The following is a 24,489-nucleotide window of genomic DNA, read 5'->3' as shown; positions in this document are numbered from 1 at the left end:
GTTCTCTTAAATATTTTCTAATGGGAAAAAAGTATTTGATTTGTTTGTTAAATTTTTTGTTTTTAAATTTTTCTTTGGGAAAAATGTATATTCGGTTTGTTTGGTTTATCTGATTTACAATTAGTTTTATGTGGTATCATAATAAACTCAGAGGTCCTGAGGTTCAAAAGAAAAAAAAAAATAATAATAATTTACTTCATACATTCAAATTGATCAGCCTATTGATTTAATAGATTCCGTTAGTAGTATGACATTGACTTAAATAGAACAATTGTCACAATTTATTGGCTCTAGAGTGTCATTCCATCGAAATCTATAAGTTAGTGGACGAAATTTGATTGTACGGAGCAAATTATTATTATTATTTTTTGCATATCCCAGTAACCTTTGTATTCATTTTGATACCATAATGAGTTAATTGTAAATCAGGTAAACAGACTAATTTTTCATTTTTTCCTATTTTTTTCTTTGAAACAAAAACATTAATAAATAATCAAAAAACAAAAGATTCATAAAAAACAGATTTAATTCTATCATGTCCTTGAAATTGAAAATTGCTTGTCAAGGACATGCATGATCATCGTGGTATTCTTATCTCCAATACAGATATTCTGTAGCATCAAGCAAAGTGCCAACACTGTGAATGGTAACAAAACGACTCGATCTATATATATATATATATATATATATATATATATATATATATATATATATTATTTTTGGCCTTAATTTGTTTACCCACCATATTTAAACATGCTTAGCAATTGGCCAGATATTGCTAGTTAGATCTAGTAAAAAGAATATTTATGTACTAGCCAGCCAGCTACAAGTTAACTAATTTCAATGACCACGTCAAAGATATTGCAATAGCTGTATTATTAACTAATTATCAGTGGGTGAAGCCAAGTTCTCAAGCACAATTTTTTAATTTTCATTAATTGTCCTCTATTGCACCAAATAATTGATGTTTCCTGACAAAATATATTTTATCGATCTAAAAGATATTAAAACCTCTGTATTATTCCCAACTTGGCAATTTCTTTTATTTATATATGTCTTTATGAATGCGAACTTGGTGTCTTATTGAAGACGATCAATTTTATGATCTAAATTAAATTTTAATTAAATCAATTTCAAATCCCGTGACATCATGGTTAAATGATAGAGCTCCGTATGTAATAAAACAAAATTTTAATCGAAATGGAGATAATTAATCTATTATATCTGTTAAAGTAATGATTAAGTAATTAAATTTACCTCTTCTTATAAGCTTAAACTTTTGGGACAAGTAGTGATATGGTAAGTTTTTGGCCCGGATAAGTAGGAATTTAACATGGTATTAGAGCCAAAGGTCTTGAGTTCGAATTTTAACCCTCATTTAAATTAAATATTCTAGGTATTGGGCCTTACTTATTAAAATGGAGTTTGAGCTCACAAGTGAGGGGTGTTAAAGTAATGATTAAATGATTAAACTTTTGGGACAAACGTGCTAGTTAAAATTCTTATGACTTTTAAGGAGCATTGGCCAGGAGCATGCATACTGTCGGCTGTAATTTAGGCACTTCTAAATTCAAACATAATTAAAAAAAAAAAAAAAAAAAAAAAGAAAAAAGAAAAGAAAGAAATGAATCAGTCGAGCAAACACATGCAAGCATCCTTTGGACGTACGCGTCGGTATATAGTAAGGTCAACTATCCACTCAAGTCATGAGGAATATATTGTTCTTACGATCGAACAGTTTAGTTGTTTTTCTTTGGATTAAGGCCCCTAATTGTGTCAGTTGCAGAGAACCATCACGATGAGTTGTGCCTATTAAACAATGATTCCAACGACTCAATTAATAATTAGATGAAAACAATTGGGAAATCTGTTTTATATTAATGCACTTGATTCCTTCGTTTTTAAAATTTAGAACATAAAAAAACCTCTAAGTTTACATACGTAATTAACTTATTATCCAAAAACAAATCACAGTGCATGTGCTGACAGCCTTTCTGTATATAAAATCTATCTGGGTTTACCTAGGTTTCAGTATAAAATCCCAGTGCACCCGCTTAAATTCTAAACAGCATCTGATCATAGCTAGCTTCGATCTCCTAGCTAGCTTGTGCTATGGCAACCTCAAAGATTTTCTCGTTTCTATTTCTCCAGCTGATGTTTGTACTTTTTGTCCTTATTCACCCCACAAATGCGCATGAGGAGCTGAAAGTAGGGTTTTATGCGAAAACATGTCCAGAAGCCGAGGCCATAGTCAAGAAGGTTATTGTTCAAACGTTGTCAAGAGCACCTACACTTGCTGCCCCTTTGTTGAGGATGCATTTTCATGATTGTTTCGTTAGGGTACGTTACGTAACTGATCAGTGTCTCATTTTCAACAGTACAGTACGTTGTAATTTTGTAGCAATTCTTTCAACTCATCACTGGCTTTGTTATTTAATTTGCAGGGTTGTGATGGCTCGGTGCTGTTGAATTCTTCAACTAACCAAGCTGAAAAAAATGCAATTCCAAATCAAACCCTTCGGGGCTTTCAAATTATCGATAACATAAAGTCTGCACTAGAAAAAGCATGTCCTGGTGTGGTTTCATGTGCCGACATCTTAGCTATAGTAGCCAGGGATGTTGTTGCCACGGTAAAGAAAATACAATATCCCCTCTTTTTTAATTTTCATAAAATTAATCTAGTGGTAGTTTCTTATGAGATAATAATCAGATGAAATTAATTAATTATGATCATGCATGAATCAGCCAAAGGGACCATTCTGGGAAGTTGAAACAGGGCGAAGAGATGGAAGTGTTTCAAACATATCAGAGGCCTTACTAAATCTACCAGCACCAACAGCTAACATTAGCTCATTGAAAAGAGAGTTTCAACAAAAGGGTCTAAGCGTAAAAGACTTAGTCGTGCTATCAGGTAGCTCAAGTTAAAGTATTAATTAAATAATTAAATTCATCATTTTCCGATTCTGACTCGTTGAGTTTCTTCAGGTGCGCACACAATCGGTATTGGTCACTGCGGCGCCTTCACTAATCGACTTTACAACTTCACCGGAAAGGGCGACACAGACCCCACGTTGGATCCAAACTATATTACAAAATTGAAGGGCAAATGCAAGCAAGGTGATCTATTTTCATTCGCGGAAATGGATCCAGGAAGCTTCAAGACATTCGATGAAGACTACTACACTCTTGTGGCAAAGAGAAGGGGTCTGTTCCAATCAGATGCAGCTCTCCTTGACGATCCCGAGACAAAAGCATATGTCAGACTACAAGCCACTACTCATGGATCTACTTTCTTCAAAGACTTTGGAGTATCAATGATTAATATGGCTCGTGTCGGAGTTCTCACCGGCAAGGATGGTGAAATCAGGAAACAATGCAGCAGGGTTAACTAATTATGGACCGGCCGGGAAACCTGCGAGCACAACTGCAAGCAAGAAGATTCCCGGCCGCTTCCTCATGGTTGTACCTTTGACTAGACTTGTTTGGTCACTGTTTGTTCCGATCGACTTCATTTCTTCTTCTTAATAAATGTTTGATTAGTTTTGAAAGTCTTCAAATTTCACTTCTAATGTGGATTTTATTTTATTATTATTATTATTTTTTTGCCTTTTTAATTGTAAGGAATTTTGTTCATTTTCAAATTAACTTTTGAAATAAGTGACAATTTAACATGATATTAGAGCAATATATCCTAAGTTCTAACATTATTTCAGTTACTCACCTTCTATTTTTAAGACTCCTTTATTAAGCTGGAGCTTGAGTTCACACTTAATAGGATGTTAGAATATTAATTAAATGATTAAATTCACAATTTTATAAGCTTTTTGGACAAATGATTATTTAACATGTGGTGTAGGAGCAAATGCCTTAAGCTCGAACCTTGTCTACATTATTTATCTCTCATTTCAATTAAATATTCTTGTGACTCACTTTATAAGGGGTAGTGTTAGAATATGATTTAAGCATGCACATGAGCCTTATCATATGATAACATATATAGATATATGTAAAATCTAATCTTGACCATATAAATCATTAGATATATGTAAAATCTAATCTTGGTCACTCTCCATTTTAAGTGAATTTATGGAAATTTGATAAATTAACAGCATTTAGATACCATTTTTTTTCTTTTTGTGAATGAGCAATTTTATTACAGAACAACAAATATTGATCAACAGGGGCAGAACTTGCAGGTTCAATTTGACAGCAGAACCCAAGAAAAACCCAACCCAACAAACAGGGCAGTACCACAATGTCCACAACTAAACAAGCCCTCCCTAAAAACAACAACAATTTTTTTCCTACGGAATTTACAACAGGGATATTTGCACAGCCTATTAAACCCAACTTAATTAATAACTGTCAGATCTGTTTCTTGTTAACTTAAGATAGATGGATGATTGTCTGCTATGAATTGAAGTCAGCATAACTTTCAGTTTCTATTTGATCCATGCAGCTGTCATAAACTTAAACATAGACTATGCTTTAAGTATTCATTTCACTAATGCCAAGACTGATCTTTTTTGTGAATGAGCAAATTAAGCACATGCCTATGATCTGATTAAAGTCAATTGCTGTTTCAACAAGTTTGTTAGATATATATGATCCCCTCCCCGCAATCGACGTTAATAACATGCTAGCAAGCAAAAGAAAGCAAAAAAGAACAAAACCCATTACCTACGGCAACCCACTTGTCCTGTTTTTGCAACTTGCTTGTTATGTGACTAAGGTGTCACATGAGCCAATTCTCTTGCATATGCTTTAGATAGCATTTTAATAGGATTCATTTTCTCTCTTCCATCCGGATTATGGGAAAGATCCTCAATTTGGGTAAAATCCACTATTTAACGTCAACAAAATTAAAAGAATTATTGCCATTGGGTAAAATCCACTCTACATGTTGTAGTAGGGTTCTTCAATGACTCACTCCACCCTCTCGGAGGTTGCTCGCAGGGACCTTCACCATGTGGAGGTTGTCGCAAGGGCGGGAGAGTCCCCTGCGACCTATTCTCTCTGACTCGATCTCACGCTGGGGTAGATTGCAGGGGACCCTCCATCCCTACGGACGTGGATGTTGAGGGGGGTCATGGCGGGACCACCTCCACCTCCACCTCCTTGTTAGTTGCCAAGAATATGGGACCGTCGCCTTAACCCACCCATCATGGAAGAAGATGTGTCACCGGAGGTGGAGATGAACAGGTCACTCGACCAAAAAACACCATGAACACTGAACAGTGTTTATATTTGTCCACACAAGATCCGATCCGGTTAAGGCTTACAGCCCAAGCCCAAGCCGAAGCCCATCCCTAAATCTAAGACTTCTAGCTCGACACCTAATTATGGCCTTATACGGAATTTCTTTACACAACACATTAGGCTTTAATCTAATCCAGATGTGATATGATCCAATTGATATGCAACAGCTTCTTCTTCAAGCACTCCCACCGTAATGAGGTGGGCATGAATTAGGATCCTTTCAAGTTTAATGAATTAGAAAATATACAACTAGTTATATTTTAGGAGTATTTTTATCCTCTAAAAAAATAACAAAATAAAATTACTCATCAAATATAATTAATTTGATACTCTTCCGTTCAAATAAACCAGAAATGATCAAATCCCACAAACCCACATTTTTATACAAAAAATTTTGGTGATGGTTCCGACCAATCTTTAGACAAGTTCTTGTTAAAAGAAAAAAAAAAGTTAAGAGTTAATTAAAACTACTACGTCAACATTGATGAAAACTTGGAAGATAAAAATAGGAGTTTTAGCATTACTCATTAAAATATACTTCATTCTATAAGTTTACCAAAACTAGAGTAACATGTTAAAATATTAATTGATGATTAAATCTAATATTTTTTATTAGATTAAGTTTTTATAATAAATAATAAAAGAGTTATGAATTAAGTACTCCAACATTGTCTCCATAATTTTTCTTTCATTTCACATAATGAGCCTTGAAACTCCAAACGATATCGCTTCGATCTGTCGCCATTTAAGAAGCTTGTTGCCCACCTGTTTCTTAGCATAAAATATTCATTAATTAGAAGTTTAATATATATATACGGGTATACGGGTACATGAAAGGACGAAATATTGAAAATAGAAGAAATCAAAAGCTTCTTATGAAGTATTGGAAGCAGGTACACGAAACCATATTCTGGTATATTTACTTTCCACTTTCCTCACACCGTAGGAAACCTTTATACCTTATTCTCGTAGTTAGAGAAAAAGAATTGAACCATATATATATGAACAATGAGCTGCTATTATTCCTTCCTTTCTCAATGCAAAAGAACCAATTCCAAAACATTACTCTCTTCCGCCACCTTCCTCCATATATAAAACACACCCAGTAGACACCGCTGTTCATCAACATCTCCCTAGAAAAATCTCCCCATTTCTTGCCGGGAAAAAATATGGACACCTCCGGCCGCTTACCTACCCAGTCAACCCAGGGGCCCCGACCCATAAAACGCCACCACACCGCCCGTGAATTTGCTCACCGGGTCCGTGAAAGCCTCACAACCCGGGTCTTCAAGACGATGTGTGCCATTTTCTTGAGTCTTCTGCTTCTTGTTGGTATTATTGCTTTCGTACTATGGCTTAGTTTACGCCCACACCGCCCGAGATTTCATATCCATGATTTTTCGATTCCGGGTTTGGACCAAGCAACCGGCTTTGAGAATGCCCAGATAGCATTTAATGTGACGGCCCGGAACGCGAACCAAAAAATTGGGATTTACTATGATTCTATGGACGGGTCGGTTTATTATAAGGATCAGCTGGTCGGGCAAGAGCAGTTACTGTATCCGTTCTATCAGGAGCCCAAGAATACTACTGTGGTTGCAGATGTACTGACTGGGAAAGCGCTAACGGTGAATAGCCGGCGTTGGACAGAGTTCATGAATGATCGTGCGGCTGGGAAGGTGGCGTTTCGTCTAGAAATAAGCTCGACCATACGATTTAAGATCAAATGGTGGGGCAGCAAGCACCATCGGGCCCACGCCAATTGTGATGCTTCGGTGGGCCCTGACGGTGCCATCTTGCCAATTTTTAAAGACAAGAGATGCCCTGTTTATTTCACTTGATGTTTATGTGATGAACGAGGGGTTTCATGCATTTTCCTTTCTTTTTTTTTTTTTTTTATCCCCATTTGTAATTCTTATGTTTCTTTTGGATTTGTTTATTGGGATTAAATTTGATTTGTGATTGTTAAGGGCTTAATTATTGATTAAAACTCTTAGAATTGTTGGATACTAATTAGATTAAACACTTAATTACTGCGACCCTATTTGAATGTTTGCTCTAACACCAATTTTTAAGGATTTTACCATTGATCCAAAAGCCTTTAAGACTATTGAATCTTGATTTGGTGGTATATATATGGCCATATTTTTGTATGTAAGTGTAATTGTGTATGGTACATATATGGTCATGTACGAATTCTTTTGTAAAAATGGAAGAGCATGAGATTTCGCAGTTGCAAATTTAATTATAGGAGTAATGTTATATACTATATTTTTATCTTACAATTATTTTATAATTAATGCAATGTGACAGCAGTCCTAATCAACTATTATTTTTTTAAACAATAATTGATCCAAAGGTTAGTTGATTGAACATGAAACTGTGATTTTTAGCATTACTCTATCAATAATTACATAAAAAAGTAAATTTGACAGTTTTGTGGGAAGAGAGATAAAGAGCAAGTTACGTTATGTGTTTCTTGTTTTTCTTTTTTCATTGATCTTTGAAACTATACAACGATAATAAAATTCTTCGGTATGGGTTTCTATAATTCCACTTATAGTGTACGTAGGGAGGGGGCTTTTCATCATAATTCCACAATCAATCCGGCCACTATATATATTGCTAATATCACAACTTTTCATCATTCACACTTCTTTTCTATAGAGTGGGGAGGGGGCTTGAAAAGGTGAATCTACTTTCTATAATAATTGTATTACATTTTTCATTGTAATTGCTTGGTGTACTATTGTGATCAGCAGTAGTGCTAATACATTAAAGTAATTTTTTCAGTGAAAATTTTGGTAAAGTGTTTTATGCAAGTTGAAACCATAAATATATTCCTGAATCACACCAAGAAGAGTATATAGCATTTTTTTTTTTTAATAATAATAATTTTTTTTGGATATAATTTCTCTTTCTCTATGGAAAACATATCTAGTAAAAGTACCAGCTTATTCTGAGTAACAAATGGTATAAGGTCTAAAAACTTCATTGTGAAGAGAAGTAACTCCTAAAGTAGTGGTATATTGACCTGATCAACTGATGAAAAGACTGATTTGTTTTTATCTATTTGAGTGCTTAAAGCTTTTTTTTTTTTTTTACATGCCCGCACAATAGGAAGGAGGGGGATTTGAACTAATGACCTTCGCTTCATGTGTGCTTAAAGCTATTTAAAAGAGAAGGTAAGACAAAATGCTTTTTTTTTTTTTTTTACATGTCCACACAATAAGGAGGAGGGAGATTCGAACTATTGATCTCTGTTTTATGAGTACTTAAAGCTATTTAAAAGAGAAAGTAAAGCAAAATGCTTTTCTTTTAACTTTTTTTTTTTTTTTTCTTTTGTCATATGCTTTTCATCTTCTAGCTGCAGGTTGTGCACTAAAAGCTTCTTCATTCTAACCTGTAATTACATATTATGAAATGGTACATATCGATCTATAGTTTCTTGGGTTGTAAGAAAGCTTGTCTTTTATGAAGAAGTAACACTAAAACAGACAATTATATACCAATACGTGAACTATATGGTGCTTTAAAATGTTTACTTCTCGACCAAAGACCCACCTGTAAAGTGTCTTAAAAAGTTGAAAGAAGTTCTTTTCTTCCAAAAAATAGTTTGCTCATGTGGCAAACACTTTGTAGGAGTAGGACTGCCTTTTTGCTTTTTAATAAAAATATTAATTAATAACTTAACACAAAATATTCACAAAACACTTCAAATAACTTTTAACTTTTTATGTCACATCAAAACTAAAAAGCATTTAAAAAGCATGACTAAACGAACCCAATCGACCTCCTTGCTTAATATGGTGCACAACAAGTTTCAATCACTGCTATTGGGTTATGCATGTCCATAAAATTCAACTAAATGTAAACATTTAAAAGGAATGTTATTGGAGGAATTATAACTTTTACTATAAGTTCTATTATAATGGCAATTTACTCGGCATTTATAATGTCAATTATTAAATAATGTAAAATTTAGGGTTAAATACTATTTCACTATCTGTGGTTTGTACCAAAATCAAATAGCTACCTGAGTTTTAAAAAATATCGTAAATGGTACATGTGGTAAGCTAATAAACCTACTTGATACTTCTGTCAAGATTCCGTTAAGTTTTTTGATGGAACGCCACATCACCCTTACACATGGGCGCCACGTGGCATGGTACCTGAATTTTTGGGTGCCACATCATATTTTATTTTTTGAAAAAAAAAATCCAAAAAAAAGGAAAAAAAAAAACGCGGGGGTGGCCGGCCACCCTAGCGCGTTTTTTGTTTTTTGTTTTTTGTTTTTGTTTTTTGTTTTTGTTTTGTTTTTTTTTTTTTTTTTGCATTTAAAAAATAAATAAAATAAAATATGATGTGGCACCCAAAAATCCAAGTACCACGTCACATGGTGCCCACATCTAAGGGTGATATGGCGTTTCGTTAAAAAATTTAACGGAATCTTAATAGAGGTACCAAGTGAGTTTATTAGCTTACCACATGTACCATTTGCAATATTTTTGAAAACTCAAATGGTTATTTGATTTTGATGCACACTACAAGTACTATAATAATATTTAACCCTAAATTTATATATATATATTTGTTAAATTTTGTTGCTTAATCACATCACATCACATCATGTGACATTCATAAAAGAAACCTGAGATGGAAGTTTTTAAGAAAATTATAGTAAAAAGTGCAGTAGTAGCCCAAATATTTTCCATAGAACACAACAACCAAAAAAAAAAAAAAAATCAGCCCCCTGTTATATATAATCCAACAATCCTAGAAGAGAATGTTCCATGATCAACTCCTCGAAAATTGCACTTTTCCAACATGGCTGATCTCGAAAATTCCTCCAAATCTATACCTATTCCTCAACAATCCCCCGAAGAACCTAAATCTTCTTTGTGTTTATGGTTTCTCCAAGTTGTAGTCGTGATAGGATTTTCCTCGGCGGCAATATTGCTATGTCTAACTCCAAGGAGTCCAATATACACCATCACCGACGCCTATATTCCGGCGTTAGATGGTCGGAATTCTACTTCACTCCACGCCGGAAACACCTCTATTCTCTTGAATCTCGAATTCTCAAACCCCAACAAAAAGATGGGCATCTTCTACAATAATATCAACATAACCTTATATTACCGCCATGCTGTCATCGGCTCCCAAACCCTGCCGGCTTTCTACCAAGGCTACAAAAAAGCCACAATATATGAAGTGCCTGTGAATGCTGACAAACGGTTGTGGAAAGGAGTTACAAATTCGACAACAGGGTTGAGGGTTTGCTTGGAAAACGTTGTCAAATATAAGATACTCGGTCACACAACAAAGCATCACCGGATGTATAATCAAGCTCATGTGCCGGTTGGTTCAGATGGGAGGATTTCAGGAGAGAAGAATATAAAGCTACAAAAATTTCTATGTTAAAGTTTTGTTTTGGGGTACTCAAACTTGATTTTCTTTTTTCTTCTCTCTTCTTGTTTAATAAATTCTGTCAACTCAAACCTTTATTTTGATACTTATCTTATATTACAGCAGACAACCAGCGCAGCAGCAGCAAGTCATGCGAACTTCAAGTACTACTCATACACGGCTTATGTTCTGTTTTCCTTCTGTTTTGTAGTTTGTTCTGTAGTTTATCATTTGTCAGTATTTCAAACTTTAGTGGTAGATCTTTGCAATTTAGTTAACTAATTAAACATATTACTAATATAATTAGGAACTATTGTAACAGACATGTAAGCAAAATTCTACAATCGACAGTTGTGGACTATCAACCAAAACATTTTGCATGTATTTCTTGGTATCTCTGAATTAATTGTCTCAACCCATGTCTTAATTTGGCCGGTATGTGATGCTTTGACCAACTGGTCCAGGCTCTATTACTACAGATAAGAATAAGCTTGAGAGGTCCCCACGCGTTCCCTACAGATTTTAAGGTTCAATTCCTTCAGTGCCATACACCCCAGGCACAAAGGTGTTAGCTTTCACGGATAATGCTATATGTACGCAACTTTATATATTCTCGCACTTTTGTTATGAATTTGGGATGAATCACTTTTAATTTTGATTTTAAAAGTCACGTTAAAAAATGTGAAAATTAACGTAGCTTATATTAATAATTGGGGGTCCTTAATTGGGGGTCCTTAGCAACCCAAAAAAATTTGAATTTGGATTCTCTCAATTTTAAATAAACTGGATAATATCCAGTTAGTTATAATGGAGAGGTATTTTTATCACTTCAAAAAGTGAAAAGACAAAAATACTCTTCTTATCCAGTTTATTTGAAATGGAGAGGATTCTGTTCCTGATTCCGCCCCTATTGATAGAAGGCTCAATACGCGTTAAGAGAAAGCAAGAAAGTAAGCACATGAGAAGAAAAGAATAATTCCTAATCCTTCAAACTTGAGCAACATGCATCAACCGATGATATTCCCCTTAAATGAGGGGCATCCTTCCATACCATATTTAATCCCAAAATGAAACGTGATTCCTCTCCGGCCACGTACACCCTCATCCTCATCTCTTCCCACAAAAAAATGTGTGAAACCAAGAACTTGTATTTATGGCTTCTCCAAGTTGTAGCCCTCCTGGGTATCCTAGCCTTATGTCTATGGCTAATCCTACGTCCCAGACCCCCCCAATACACCATTGTTGACTTCTCCATCCCACAGTCCTCGTTAGTCAATAAGGAGGGTCAAAACGGCACCATTTTATACAATCTTGAAATTGAGAATCCAAACACAGACTCCACTGTATACTATGATGACATTTTTCTCACATTTTATTTTGGGCAGGACACAGTGGGAGAGAAAAGAATACCTGCTTTCCATCAAGGTGGGAAAAGAACTCGTCAAATAATTGATTATGTGGATGGCAATCGAAGAGTGTGGAAATCTGTTCTCAATGCATTAATATCGAATGCAAAAGCAGAATTGAAGGTGGGTTTACTGACTAGGATTCGATATAAGACGTGGGGGAAGAAGAGTAAGCATCATAAATTAGACTTGCAAGGTCTTCTACAAGTTGGCAAGGATGGGAAGATTTCAGGCAAGAAGAAGAAGAATAAGCTGCACCCTACTTCCAAGAAATGGAGGAGGTAGAAAGTTTGACCCCTTATGGTTGGGGGATTACAGGATTGAATGCTTTTGTACATATAATTAGACATAGAACACGGGTTGTGGACTTTCTTACTTTTTAGCTCGGTAAATGTACAGTTTGCTGTTTTCATATTTGTCTAGTTTTTTACATATTCATATATTTGTTGCCCGAGAGGGAGCGGGCGAGTAGGTTTTATAGGAGTTTTTTCGGACAACAAAATTACTAGAGAATTTATATTCAACTCTAGTTGAAGCGATTTGTGCAACTCCATCGTGTTTAAGTGGTTGTGTGCTGGAATACGCCCAAGCCGGGTGATAATAACTTAAAAGTTAAGTGAGCATTATCATTCCTTAGTCTCTTCTAATTCTTGTATTTTATATTTAATTAGAAAATATTGTTTAATCACTAAACTTGAGATTAAATAATATACTACTTCAAGTAATTGTCTTCGTAAGAGTTAAAATAATAAAACCAGGAAAGAAAGTGTAAATAGTTGCCGAGAAGAGGCCAAAAAAAACAAAAAATAAAGGAAGAAATGGTTGGGACCCATGGCTTGGACGATTCTTTTTATTTTATTTTATTTTTTTATAATTCAATAATGGGACAATGGCTACCGAGGAGAAAACAAACAAAATGAGATCGATTAGCTCTCCCAACAACAAATCACAAACGGAAAAGGCAATATCGAGATGGAAATGAAAACAAACCGTAGGCAATGGAACCAAAAAGAATATGACATTCTCTAAGAACCACACGAAGCAGGAGGGCTCGGTTAAAAGCCACATGCGATAATAACAACTTCCACTATTAAATGGTTGCTGCAAGAAATCATTGCCTAGTACTAAACAAAATTCGTCAACGAGAAGCAAACACCAATTACAAAAGTCTCTACTGTTGATCGGTCCACAAAAGAGCGGGGAGATAAAGCAAAGAAAGCAAATTAGAAAGGGTAAAGGTAGTAATACGTGGTGTCTCTCTAGTAGATAAAGCAAATGACAAAAAGAAATTGTGGTCCTATGCGTAGTCAAGAGAGAAGAAGAGACTTGAGTCCAATTTGTTTTCTAGTAGCTCGACACATTTATACGTGGAGATCACAATTAGAGAAAAGGCCGGTAATTGCAAAAGAAGAAACACAATGGAAAGATCAAGAAAAGAAGGATTTATTATTTCCTTCTCCATTATAAAAATAGTCGCACGACATTCTTTCTTTTGTTGTCATTTTTCATTTCTTTAACTTTTTAGTTAGTATTTTAATTCACACTTTAATTATGAAATTTATTTTCATAAACATGAGCTAACACCAAATGCTAGCTTCACCCCTAGCCTAGTATTTTTTTATTTTTATTTTTATTTTTATTTTTATTTTATTATGTATTCGTGAGACTATTTTATTTATTGTTATTCATAGATTAATAATTGAATGTTAGAGATAATTTTAATTTGAAAGCACGTAGTTTCATGAGGACAAATTTATTTTGATTTGTTATAATTTTTGTTTATACCAAATTGTAAATTGTAATGCTTGGAGCTAGCCATTCAAGTCTACATTTTTGTATCTTATTTAAAGTATTCACATCCCGTTTAATAAATATTTAGCTAAAAAACATAAATATTTAATTAAAAAAAAATTATTTATGTATTTGCTTTTCCTATTCTATAAAAAGAGAGAAAATCATATATATTATTTTTTTTTATTAATATAAATTATAAATTGTTTATCTAGGTGCTCAATAAATTTGCTGAAAATAATGATTTTAGGTTTATTTTGTAGAAATGTTACTTGTGAGAATCAAAATTTTCCTTCCAAAAGGAACATGACATGCAAATTAAGGCCATGCACCCCTAATCCCTTAATTGCATCTTAATTTGTGTATGCATTTCAAGATGTCTCTTAAACAAAATTGGCTTACCGAAGTGGAAGCACAAATCTATTAGGCTCAAAAAGGGAATCGAATCCATTTTTTTCTTTATAATAATTTTTAGAATTTCTCTTTCTCTGTGGAAAACATGTATCTAGTGAATGTCCAAGTTTAAAACTTGATTGTGAAGAAACGCAGCCTCTTTCTCCTTTTCGTATTGAATAAAAAAGAAAAAAGAACAAAAAGAAAGAAGATAAGGCAAAGTAGTATTCTTTTTATCTTATCTTAATTTCTTTCATTGTAAGTACTTGTAATTAAATATATGATGAAATGGTATCTAGAGTTACTTGGGTAGTAAGAAATATATATTGTGCTCTATGAAGAAGTGACACTAATAGAACATAATTATACGGTGGGGTGTAAAAAACAAAACTGGAAAATGGGGACTCAAACCGGAACCGGAAAATCGGAAAACCGGTTGGAAAAACCGGTAACTGGGGTGTCTAGTTTCGGTTACCGGTTTTGGGGTTTTTAAATACCCGGTTATAACCGAGTATATATATATAATAATAATAATATATATTTTCGAATTTAGTATATTTATTATTATTTTTGTTTATCAAAGGCTCATAAAAATCATAAATCACATCTATATTTTTGATTTTTTTTTTTTAATTTATATGGGGCACAAAATGGTTAAATTATGCTCAATACCTAAAATAAGCCTAAAGTTTAAGCCCAATATCTAAAATAAACTAAAAATGCAAAAAAATTAAAAAAACCGGTTGCTTGGTTTGGATAACCGGATACTAACCGGAACCAGCCGGTTATTGTATAACCAGTTAACCGGGTACTCGGTTTCAATTTTTAGAAATAAAAAATCAGATACCTCGGTTCCGGTTTCCAGTTTTAGCCAATAATAAAAAATGAGACCAAATTTTCACCCTTGAATATATGTCAATGATGAGTGAGCTATATCTACTTTAATTTCCACTGAAGACCAGCCAGTAAATTAAGTATCTTGAATAAAAGAAAGAAATTCCTTCCTTCGAAAGAATATTGTTTATTTTTGGTCAAGATGGTGCACAAGAAGTTTCACATAATTTTAAAATGGGATCCTTATCCGAATTCATCTCATGTCAGCATGTTTCATAAAGCTGCAGCCTCTATATAATGATCATAATCCCACAAAATGTTCCATGAACAATTCCTCGAAAATTGCAACCTTCCAACATGGATTATCTGGAAAATCCCTCCGATTCTGAGTTTCCTATTAGTCTTCAAACCCGCGAAGAATCTAAACCTTCTTTGTGTTTATGGATTCTCCAAGTTGTAATTGTGAATGGATTTTCCTGAGGTCACTTTGGCAGTCTTTGTTAAACAACACTCCACTCCAGCTTATTCACTTTATTTTTTATAAAAATATCAATATTAAAATATTCTCACTTTTATATCACATTATTCACTTTTTATATCATATTATTTACTTTTTATTACTATTCAAATAAAAAAATTACTACAAAACAAAATTTTTCTATTTTTCAATACTACTTTTTCACTTTTCTATATCAATTATTACTTTTTTTTAAATTTTTTTTTAAATTGTGAACAGTATCTTAAAATTTCCTTCTTGTTAGCAAATAAGGCCCATGTCTCACCGCTTTCTCCTTATACCACACTTCCTACAAAATCAAACCCTTAACATGTATTGTTTGGCATCTCTTACTAACCCATGTGAACTTTCATAAACAGTATCTTAGATCCAGCAACCACCAACAAAAGTGCTGGTGCGACCACCACCTAAGCCCTTAGGAGAGTACGTAGTTCGGGCTGATAGGGTGGTTACACCACCCAAATTGCAGCCCTTGCAAATTTTCTGAATTGCATTTTTGAGCATCGATCGTGAAACATTCGATTATTGAGGGGCGAATGTTATTTCTCCTTTAATAGCAACTATAACCTTAGGAAATCAACATAAATCCATTATTTCATACAACTTCGAAGAAATTTATGCACGTTGAACTTTCAAATAATTTATATATATTGACAATTTTTTGAAGTTGGAGTTCTTAATGAAGTGAATTGTACACATGAGAAGAAATGGAAAGATTACATTACATATCTAGAGTCAATAAATTCCTATTTTCATGCCTAGAGATTTTTTTTAAAGCCTCAATATTGTAAAATTATTATTTTCACCATATTGAGGGCATTAATTAGAGATTATTCATTAAATTGTAACCATATTAGAGTTTTTAAAATATTAAAAGATCTTTTATTGTACAACGTACTAATAATTAGGGGCTTTAATTAGTTAATAACCCTAGAGAAAATGTGTTCTTAATGTACAAGAATCAACACGAAAACTGATATATTATTGATGGCAAAGCTCTAATCATTCCAATACATTTGATCCAAACTTATAGTAAAACCCTAAAGCTACAAAATCTAATAAAATTCTCCTACGAATGGAAATAATAATAATAAAAAAATGCAATAATTATAGAAATACTGCGGTTAAATTCAAATCTAAAATGGAAATCAATAAAGTTGATTTTATTTGTCAACCAAATGTGGTTGAAAATCAGCTGGGATCGTGGTGACAAATATTCCTTTCTTTTTTGTATTTTTACTGTTCGAAACCGAATAAAAATCCCCTCATATGAGCCCTACATTAAAAAAATAAAATAAAACCTACTCAGCCAGTTTATGAATTAGGTGGAGATCGAAAAGAGAGACCAGAAAATGTGTAAAGCCAAGACCTTATCAAAGTTGTATCCCTATTGGGTGTGATGGCCATATTCCTATGGCTAGTATGGCATCCCATATTAGTACTCCCTCAATACGCCATTATTAACTTCTCCATCCCACAGTCCTCGTTAGTCAACAAGGAGGGTCAAAACGGCACCGTCTTATATACTCTTGAAATTGAGAATCAAAACTCATACTCCAGCATATACTATGATGACATTTTTCTCCAAGTTTTATTTTGGGGAGGATACAGTAGGTGAGAAAAGAATACCTGCTTTCCATCAACGACAAGGAATGATTTAAACGTAAACGATAATATGGATGCCAATCCACGAGTATGGAAATCTTTTCTCAATGCATTAATATCCAATGCACCAACCGAATTGAAGGTGGGTTTACGAACTAGGATTCAATATAAGACGTTCGGGAAGAAGAGGAAGCATCATAAACTAGACTTGCAGGGTCTTCTACTAGTTGGCTCCGATGGGAAGCTCTTGGATATGAGGGTGAGACGAAGATCGATTCCGATTAAGCTACGCCATCTAATTAGCTAGACATAGAAGAAGTGTTGTTGTGGACTTTTCTTAATTTCATGGTAAATGTAAGGGCTTTCAGTCTTTTTCTTTTTAACGTAGTAATATAGCTTATTATCTTTAATTAGCACGAATTTTGATTGATGATTTTAGGTATATTGTAATCATATTGCCTTTGACAAGAGACTAGTTTATGATTTATTTATTTATTTATTTTTTATTCTTACATGTAGAATTTGTTTTCTCGTTTGGGTAATAGTTGGTAATTGTGGGATGTTGCTGGGTTGAAAATACTGGTGTATCAAATCTTGGTGGGTAATTTGGATTTTGGAATTCCTTGGCTTTATGATGCAAGAAGGTTTTGAAAGAATGTTCCATGTAGTTTTTTATGAGTTATAATAACCTGGTGCATGTGAGCCTTTGGTTATATTTGTATACATATATGTTTTGGTTCCCTTAACATTCACACATTCTTTGGTTATATAATATAATCAAAATATATCCTCTAATCCTCCAAGAGGAAGCAAGAATAATTCATTGTCCTTAACTTGAAGAACAAGCATGCATCAACATATGATATATATTCCTCCTTAATTAATTTCTTCTCATACAAAACTCTATTTAATCCTGATCGATCGTGATCCCTCTCTCCACCTCCTCTTCCTCTTCATCTCTTCCCCACAAAAAAAAAAACATGAGTGAATCCAAGTACGTGTGTCGGTTTCTCCTAGTAATTGTACTCCTCTTGGCTATCCCTGCAATACTTCTATCCATAATCCTACCTCCCTATCCCCCCCGCTTCTACATTGTTGACTTCTCCATCCCACAGTCCTCGTTAGTCAGCAAGGAGGGTCAGAACGGCACCGTTTTATTTAGTCTTGAAATTGAAAATCAAAACGCAGTCTCCACAGTATACTATGATGACATTTTTCTCACATTTTATTTTGGGGAGGAGATAGTAGGTGAGAAAACAATACCAGCTTTCCACCAACGAGCAGGGAGAAGTCGTAAAGTATTTGATTATGTGGATGCCAACCCACGAGTGTGGAAATCTTTTCTCAATGAATTAATATCAAATGCAAAAGCCAAATTGATGGTGGGTGTGGTATCTAGGATTCGAGAGAAGGGGGGGAAGCATCATAAATTAGACTTGCAACGTCTTCTATTAGTTGGAAAGGATGGGAAGATTTCAGGCAAGAGGAGGAAGAAGATTAAGCTGCGCCATACTACCAATAAATGGAGGAGGTAGTAAAGTTTGACCCCCTTAATCCTTATATATGGTTGGGGATTACAGGATTGAATGTGTTTGTATAATTAGACATAGAAGAAGAAGGGTTGTGGACTTTCTTAATTTCAAGGTAAATGTACAGTTTGCTGTCTTGTATTTGTCTTAGTTTTTTCACATTGTAAATACAAGATAAAATTTTTTTCTCTAAACAGCGACTCCATGTGTTTTGGTCCAAATGGTTTACCAGCCCTTTTGAAGGACTAAAAGAACAACAATGTCTTACATAAAAGAATAATTGGATTGTGTACAAAGATTGAGATATGCTGATATATGGTAGAAACCCCCCAGCAAATTAGATACTGCAGAAGAAACATCGCCACAAATCTACTACACCAGAAATCTAGACTGTTATATGCTACAGTTTTTTACCGCACGTAAGCCAAATCTAGAATATATCCTAATACATCTCCCGACTCTTAAGAAACCTTTTTCTTTGAAGTCCGAAATTGGGTAGCAACTTGTCTTCGCCACTCATGAATTGGAACCTGCAAAGCATCAAAGGAAATGTACAATATATCCATGTTATTATATTAGGTCCAATTTTTCAACAATCGGCCAGCACCACCAAGTTTGGCTGACACACCCTATCATCCATTTGTGGAAAATATTAAATAGAATGTAAGAAAGGGCACAAATGCAATCCTTACAGCAGGAAAGCCACCATAATCCCCAGGTTCTTTGATATCCTTGGTGACACAGCTAGTAGCAGCAAGCCGGACCTGCAACTCCTTGTGATTAGATATTTTGTTATCAACCCAGTATTCTTATGCTATAGTCGATAGAAGCCTCGTTGTCCTACATATGTGTGATTGAAGCCATGTGGCATTCTATATGAACAAATAGGATAAGCATGAACATGCAAACATTCAAGCATGCAGGCAAAAGATTTAACATTTCATGGTTATATGAATTCACTTCAGAAAAGTGCAGAAAAGAGAGTAACAAATTAGGTAGACCTCCGCTATGCGGCTGCTAGTAATTCTCAAACCTGATCAGAACCATGCTTTAAGATTGAAAAAGAAAAGAAGGTTATGCAGTGGTTTTAAACTTTGTGATAATAGACAGAGGAAGTCAAAGGTCAGGCTTCATTTGGTTTTCATAACAGTTTGGCACACATGAAAGCCAGTAAGTATTTTCAGGGGTTTTTGGAACTTAAAGGAAATCTTTTGATTTGTTTTTATTACATTTAAAATGATAATATTTCAACTTATTGCAGTTATAACAAGTCCTTCATTTTTGTTAACTTTGCTATCTAGAACTTCATTTTCATTGATACTTTTCTCAGGATGCTAAAGTCAACCTCCTTTGCCACCTCTTCCTACCCATTTGTCTACTTTTATCAAGGCTTCGGATGGTGGAAACTCAATATTGATCAGGAGAAAAGAGAGCCCAAACCATCATTGCTTTCAACCATTTTTTCACAACAAAAGTGGTTTTGACTTTTAGGACGACTTCACAATTGCGAAATAGACCTCCAATATGAAACATTGGGAAAAAAGAAATGAAATATTTTGGGGATTAAGCGGAAATAAAAATTGAATGAAGAGGCTTTTATCATCATTTATTTCAAACTGGAATGTCTTAAAACTCTTGTATTCAAGGAAAAACAAAATAAATTATATCTCTGATAAATGAAAGGTGCCAAGAAATACTCGCATATAGAATGGCAAGTAATATCTCTAAAACTCAATGATGAAACATTGCACTGAAATCATAGAGGAAAAACATGAAAAAGAAAACATAACATATTGAATAAAAGATCAATATATTTGAAGCTAAAAACTTAAAGATTTCATGCTCCATGGTAACCTATAACTGCCTCATACAAATGAAAATGCTTCTCTTTTTCCATAACAGAGCAATCATTACATATTTAATTAATGTCTTTAGTTGGCCATCAAGATTTTAAATAATGTCTCACAAGCTAAATTCTCTATGGAGAAACACAAGTCTTTATGCAACATATGAAATCAATTAACAAAACATTGTACAAACAGCGGATCATGCTGCTAATTATACCACATACAATCTCTGCAAGCAAAAGAGACGGACAACACAAAATCACTGAGTAAAGAAAAGCAAATACAAGATTGTTGGGCTTTCCAATGAAATCAGAAGCAAAAATAATCTATAAAGCTCTCTCACAAGACAAGGCTAAATTACGCTATAATTGGACATCCTTCTTGTTATTACCAAATTAATACCTTTGATACAATGGAAACATGATCCCGAACTGCTACCCTTCCCCCCAAAGTCACATAGTCTCCTATCCTGAAAAGAACATACAAGGCAAAGTTGTAACTCTTCACCAAGTACCAAGTACTTATAAAGGGAAAGTTGGATAAAGTTGAATCTAAACTTCACAAGAAAAATAAAGAATTGAAAAGCACTGATGAGAAGTAACATACGTCACTGAACCTGCAATCCCAACTTGTCCACAAAGCATGCAACTTCTCCCAATAACTACATTATGACCAATCTGCATAGCCAACCAGATTGATCACAAGTTCAGAATAATTTGACTACCAATCAAGAAAGCAAAAACCAACCTGAACTAAATTATCTATCTTTGAATGATCCCCTATAATTGTATCTCTCCAGCTGCACAAACAAATGGATGGTATAATTAACAGTCCCACTGGGACAGCTTCAGGTACAAACTGGTTTAGAAAATATGTATATATAGTGAAAAAAAAAAACTTCAAAGATGTGCAAAAGCCATTACACGTCTCACCTCCCCCTGTCAATGCATGTATTTGCACCAATCTCCACATGGTTCCCTATCATAGCATTCAGCAACTGAGGAAAAAAAACAAGATATCTAAAATAGGGTAGTCTATTGCCGATCGAAAACAGAACAATGATGCTAAAGAAGACAACATAAGGTTGACTTTGAGTAAAAAACTATAACATCACCAACTTGAGGCTTCTTTAACATGTTCCCTTTCTCATCCACGAAAAACCCAAACCCTGTATGTAAACAATGTGGCAACTAATATCAGAAGACACCAAAAGATTTATTGTGAAAACAACATTTTTTGGTTCCAAATAGTATTACATTACCACAATAAGTAACACCTATGATAAAGGGAGTGGAGAGCGAAGGAAAAAAAAAATTTGTATGTTGAAAGCATATGCAGCAAGAGCTGATTAACAGACCAGCAACCAGCAACCAACAGAACAAATGAAAATTTAATCTGTAGACTACAATGTGTATCAGTAACAACATGTATCAGGACTACATTGGTAAATATCAAAAGCATATATTAAAAGTAACTAACTTGATATCCATAATAGGCAAGGACACAAGTATCAGTCAATAAACAAGATTTCCATGATATTGATCCCTAGATAACTTGAGTGTCCATTATGATAAAATCCTATTTATGCAAGTATCCTTACACTTGCACTTGCAATAAAAAAACCAAGTTCATACTTATCAAGCCTTACCATCTTGACCAATGCAAACCCCATTGTGGATTACACATGAATCACCAATAGCGCAATTACTGAGTGCAACATTATACCTGGCAAAATACAGTAGTTTTGGCAAAATCATATTAGTATAACTGTAAAATGGTTTATGAACATTAACCTGTATGGATGTATGCATGCCACAATCCCACAGGTCTGTATGCTCTTGCATTCACAGAATTTCTCACATAACACACCCAAAAGTGCAGGAAGAGCAATGCAATGATCAGGCTCAAGATTGCCAATAACAAGCCTAATACAAAACTTACTCAACCATCAATTAACAGTCACCACTCATTCCCAATACAAAACAAATTATTCTCTCACACTTCCATGAGCTTTCAATTGGGGAATCCTAGATAGACTACACCTGGGCAGTCTATGACTAGACAAAATGTCACTTATTAGAAAAAGTTCTATCTTGTAAGCAAGGGAAAAGGAAAAAGGAGAGAGACAGAGAAAAAAAAAATCCTAGTTCCAGCATAAGCACATCAACTGGTGATCTTGCAACATCTTCACTTTGTACATGTGTAAGACCAATTCTAGATTATTTTCCAATATTTTATATCAAAAAAATGAGCAAATGACAAAAAAGAACTTCAAGAATAAAAAAGGAAAAATGGAAAAGTAGTATATTGCTTAGTATTTCCAGAGCACAATATAAAGAATTAAACACATTAAAATGTTTTCTTAGAAATATTTCTTGCAAATGGCGCCCCACCTAGAGGAACTTTTCATAATATTTCAAAAGGCAGGGCTGTTAGGGAACTTAGCCTGAATGAACAAACATAATCCATTTAATTAAGCACTAGAAAGAGGCGGCAGAATTACTGGTCAGAACCTTTTTCTCTGCTAGTCCCAAGTGCATTCCTACGTAGTATGTCATTCAAGGAATGTTTCTGGACTAAACATATTATTGCAAAAAGGCTTTAGTGGAACAGAGATGGTAGAGCACTGTAACATTAAGTTGAAATAATAATACTTTACATAGTTGTAAATGTTGCTATTACTGTAAAGGGAAGAAATTTCACCCTATTTTTGTCAATTGGCCGATTACCACAGAAGGTCCAACAACAGTTCCCGATCCAATATGAACATATGCACTGACAACAGATTTCGGATGAACTACAGCACCAGTCTCTATGAGCGCTGTTGGATCAATGGAAGCTGACTTGTGGAAAATCCCACCTCCATTATTCCATCTCTGAAATTCTTTGGGGCTTAGTCCAGCACCATCCTCTAATCTTGAAATTCAAGGCAGGTGGCAAATGCCAGTTAATGCATCATTGAAGTGAAACAATATGAACTTCAATAGCTCATGCTTTAAAAAAAATGCTAAGTTAAAACAGACATCTAAGATTCCAAATGGACAGTTAACAACAAACTGAAACAAAACAAATGCAGATCAGCTTCACGACCCATGTCGGAAATGCATCAAAGTCTTCAAATGTCTATTGAAATTCCATAAAAACTATCATCATTCATAAATACACTTCAAGCTAATTCTTTCATTACATACATTTACATTTACCGGGGAGGTTTCTAACACAACAATATAAATGTGGGGAGCACCTACCATCTAATACAAATTTTATAGCATGCCTATTGGTACAATGCACACAGCAACATTAGACTACATGCTCAATGTTTTCGTATAATTCGAAGCTCATTTTTCACCAAGCCTTTCACCTTTATTTTCTCCCAGTACAAAAAAGTTCTGCAAAATTACCTCTTCATTCTAAGTTCTATCAATGCAAGCGATTATCATGCTTGTATAACATGGTATTGAATGTCATGAACTGTTCTGTAACTGGGTTTACTTTCACAAACATTTTCACAAACAGTACTACTACAAAACAACTTCAAACTCCGTTAGTCCAAACGACGCACCAGACGTATCAGAGGAAGCACTAGACCCAGTTTGGCCAGCCCCCACGGAAAAATCACGACGGATACGATCAACCAACGGAGATAAAGCACGAGGTCCTTGTATATACGCCTTGTGCTTCTTGGACATGAGGTAAGAAAGTGAAGTGGAGGAGCCCAAGCTGGCCAATTTTCTCACAGTGATTTCCATGGCCAAGAGAGAGAGAGAACAATGGCTAAGATGTTAGCTTTCAAAGGATTTGAAAAACAGTTTCGGCTTGGGAAATGGCAGGGAAAGTGCCTCAGAGTATCAGACTGTCTGATTCTTGGGACAAAGGGGTACTCCTGTAATTCGGACTAG

General features: G+C 34.5%; 6 protein-coding genes and 1 pseudogene across 6 annotated transcripts; 6 read left to right on the top strand and 1 right to left on the bottom strand.

The window, feature by feature from the left end:
* The first annotated feature begins 2,112 nt into the window (after window positions 1–2,112).
* Window positions 2,113–3,392, top strand: LOC132172488 (peroxidase 56-like). Its single transcript, XM_059583999.1, has 4 exons — window positions 2,113–2,340; window positions 2,445–2,630; window positions 2,746–2,911; window positions 2,986–3,392. The coding sequence occupies exons 1-4, from the start codon at window positions 2,113–2,115 to the stop codon at window positions 3,390–3,392; spliced, it is 987 nt and encodes a 328-aa protein (XP_059439982.1).
* Window positions 3,393–6,364: 2,972 nt separating this feature from the next.
* LOC132172693 (NDR1/HIN1-like protein 26) lies at window positions 6,365–7,133 on the top strand. Its single transcript, XM_059584243.1, has one exon. It carries the CDS (start codon window positions 6,429–6,431, stop codon window positions 7,098–7,100), a length of 672 nt encoding a protein of 223 aa, XP_059440226.1. The 5' UTR covers window positions 6,365–6,428; the 3' UTR covers window positions 7,101–7,133.
* A 2,947-nt stretch (window positions 7,134–10,080) lies between these two features.
* Window positions 10,081–10,683, top strand: LOC132170078 (protein NDR1-like). The gene has a single exon (XM_059580985.1). It carries the CDS (start codon window positions 10,087–10,089, stop codon window positions 10,681–10,683), a length of 597 nt encoding a protein of 198 aa, XP_059436968.1. The 5' UTR covers window positions 10,081–10,086.
* A 1,112-nt stretch (window positions 10,684–11,795) lies between these two features.
* LOC132170077 (protein NDR1-like) lies at window positions 11,796–12,359 on the top strand. Its single transcript, XM_059580984.1, has one exon. The coding sequence runs from the start codon at window positions 11,796–11,798 to the stop codon at window positions 12,357–12,359; it is 564 nt and encodes a 187-aa protein (XP_059436967.1).
* A 2,296-nt stretch (window positions 12,360–14,655) lies between these two features.
* Window positions 14,656–17,554, top strand: LOC132170076 (uncharacterized; annotated as a pseudogene).
* A 640-nt stretch (window positions 17,555–18,194) lies between these two features.
* On the top strand, window positions 18,195–18,749 carry LOC132170074 (NDR1/HIN1-like protein 2). The gene has a single exon (XM_059580983.1). It carries the CDS (start codon window positions 18,195–18,197, stop codon window positions 18,747–18,749), a length of 555 nt encoding a protein of 184 aa, XP_059436966.1.
* Window positions 18,750–19,059: 310 nt separating this feature from the next.
* LOC132171259 (probable UDP-3-O-acylglucosamine N-acyltransferase 2, mitochondrial) lies at window positions 19,060–24,467 on the bottom strand. The gene is made up of 10 exons (XM_059582532.1): window positions 24,153–24,467; window positions 23,294–23,501; window positions 22,239–22,315; window positions 21,709–21,758; window positions 21,523–21,587; window positions 21,338–21,389; window positions 21,197–21,267; window positions 20,993–21,059; window positions 19,436–19,507; window positions 19,060–19,273 (listed from the first exon to the last, which is right to left on the bottom strand). Exons 1-10 carry the CDS (start codon window positions 24,337–24,339, stop codon window positions 19,205–19,207), a joined length of 918 nt encoding a protein of 305 aa, XP_059438515.1. The 5' UTR covers window positions 24,340–24,467; the 3' UTR covers window positions 19,060–19,204.
* Window positions 24,468–24,489: the final 22 nt, after the last annotated feature.

The sequence above is a fragment of the Corylus avellana genome, chromosome ca2 (genome assembly GCF_901000735.1).
Source record: "Corylus avellana chromosome ca2, CavTom2PMs-1.0".
In the NCBI taxonomy this organism is placed as follows: Eukaryota; Viridiplantae; Streptophyta; class Magnoliopsida; order Fagales; family Betulaceae; genus Corylus; species Corylus avellana.
This window is presented reverse-complemented; position numbering and strand designations above follow the sequence as displayed.

Excerpts from the sequence above, each read along its gene's own strand:
- LOC132170074 (XM_059580983.1), top strand. The coding sequence starts at position 18,195 with ATGAGTGAATCCAAGTACGTGTGTCGGTTTCTCCTAGTAATTGTACTC.
- LOC132172693 (XM_059584243.1), top strand. The coding sequence starts at position 6,429 with ATGGACACCTCCGGCCGCTTACCTACCCAGTCAACCCAGGGGCCCCGA.
- LOC132171259 (XM_059582532.1), bottom strand. The coding sequence starts at position 24,339 with ATGGAAATCACTGTGAGAAAATTGGCCAGCTTGGGCTCCTCCACTTCA. Across the intron at positions 23,502-24,152 it reads TGCTTCCTCTGATACGTCTG|AGGATGGTGCTGGACTAAGC; the intron begins GTGCGTCGTTTG and ends TTTCAAGATTAG. Across the intron at positions 21,588-21,708 it reads ACATGTTAAAGAAGCCTCAA|TTGCTGAATGCTATGATAGG; the intron begins GTTGGTGATGTT and ends TTTTTTCCTCAG.
- LOC132170077 (XM_059580984.1), top strand. The coding sequence starts at position 11,796 with ATGTGTGAAACCAAGAACTTGTATTTATGGCTTCTCCAAGTTGTAGCC.
- LOC132172488 (XM_059583999.1), top strand. The coding sequence starts at position 2,113 with ATGGCAACCTCAAAGATTTTCTCGTTTCTATTTCTCCAGCTGATGTTT. Across the intron at positions 2,631-2,745 it reads CCAGGGATGTTGTTGCCACG|CCAAAGGGACCATTCTGGGA; the intron begins GTAAAGAAAATA and ends TGCATGAATCAG. Across the intron at positions 2,912-2,985 it reads AGACTTAGTCGTGCTATCAG|GTGCGCACACAATCGGTATT; the intron begins GTAGCTCAAGTT and ends GAGTTTCTTCAG.
- LOC132170078 (XM_059580985.1), top strand. The coding sequence starts at position 10,087 with ATGGCTGATCTCGAAAATTCCTCCAAATCTATACCTATTCCTCAACAA.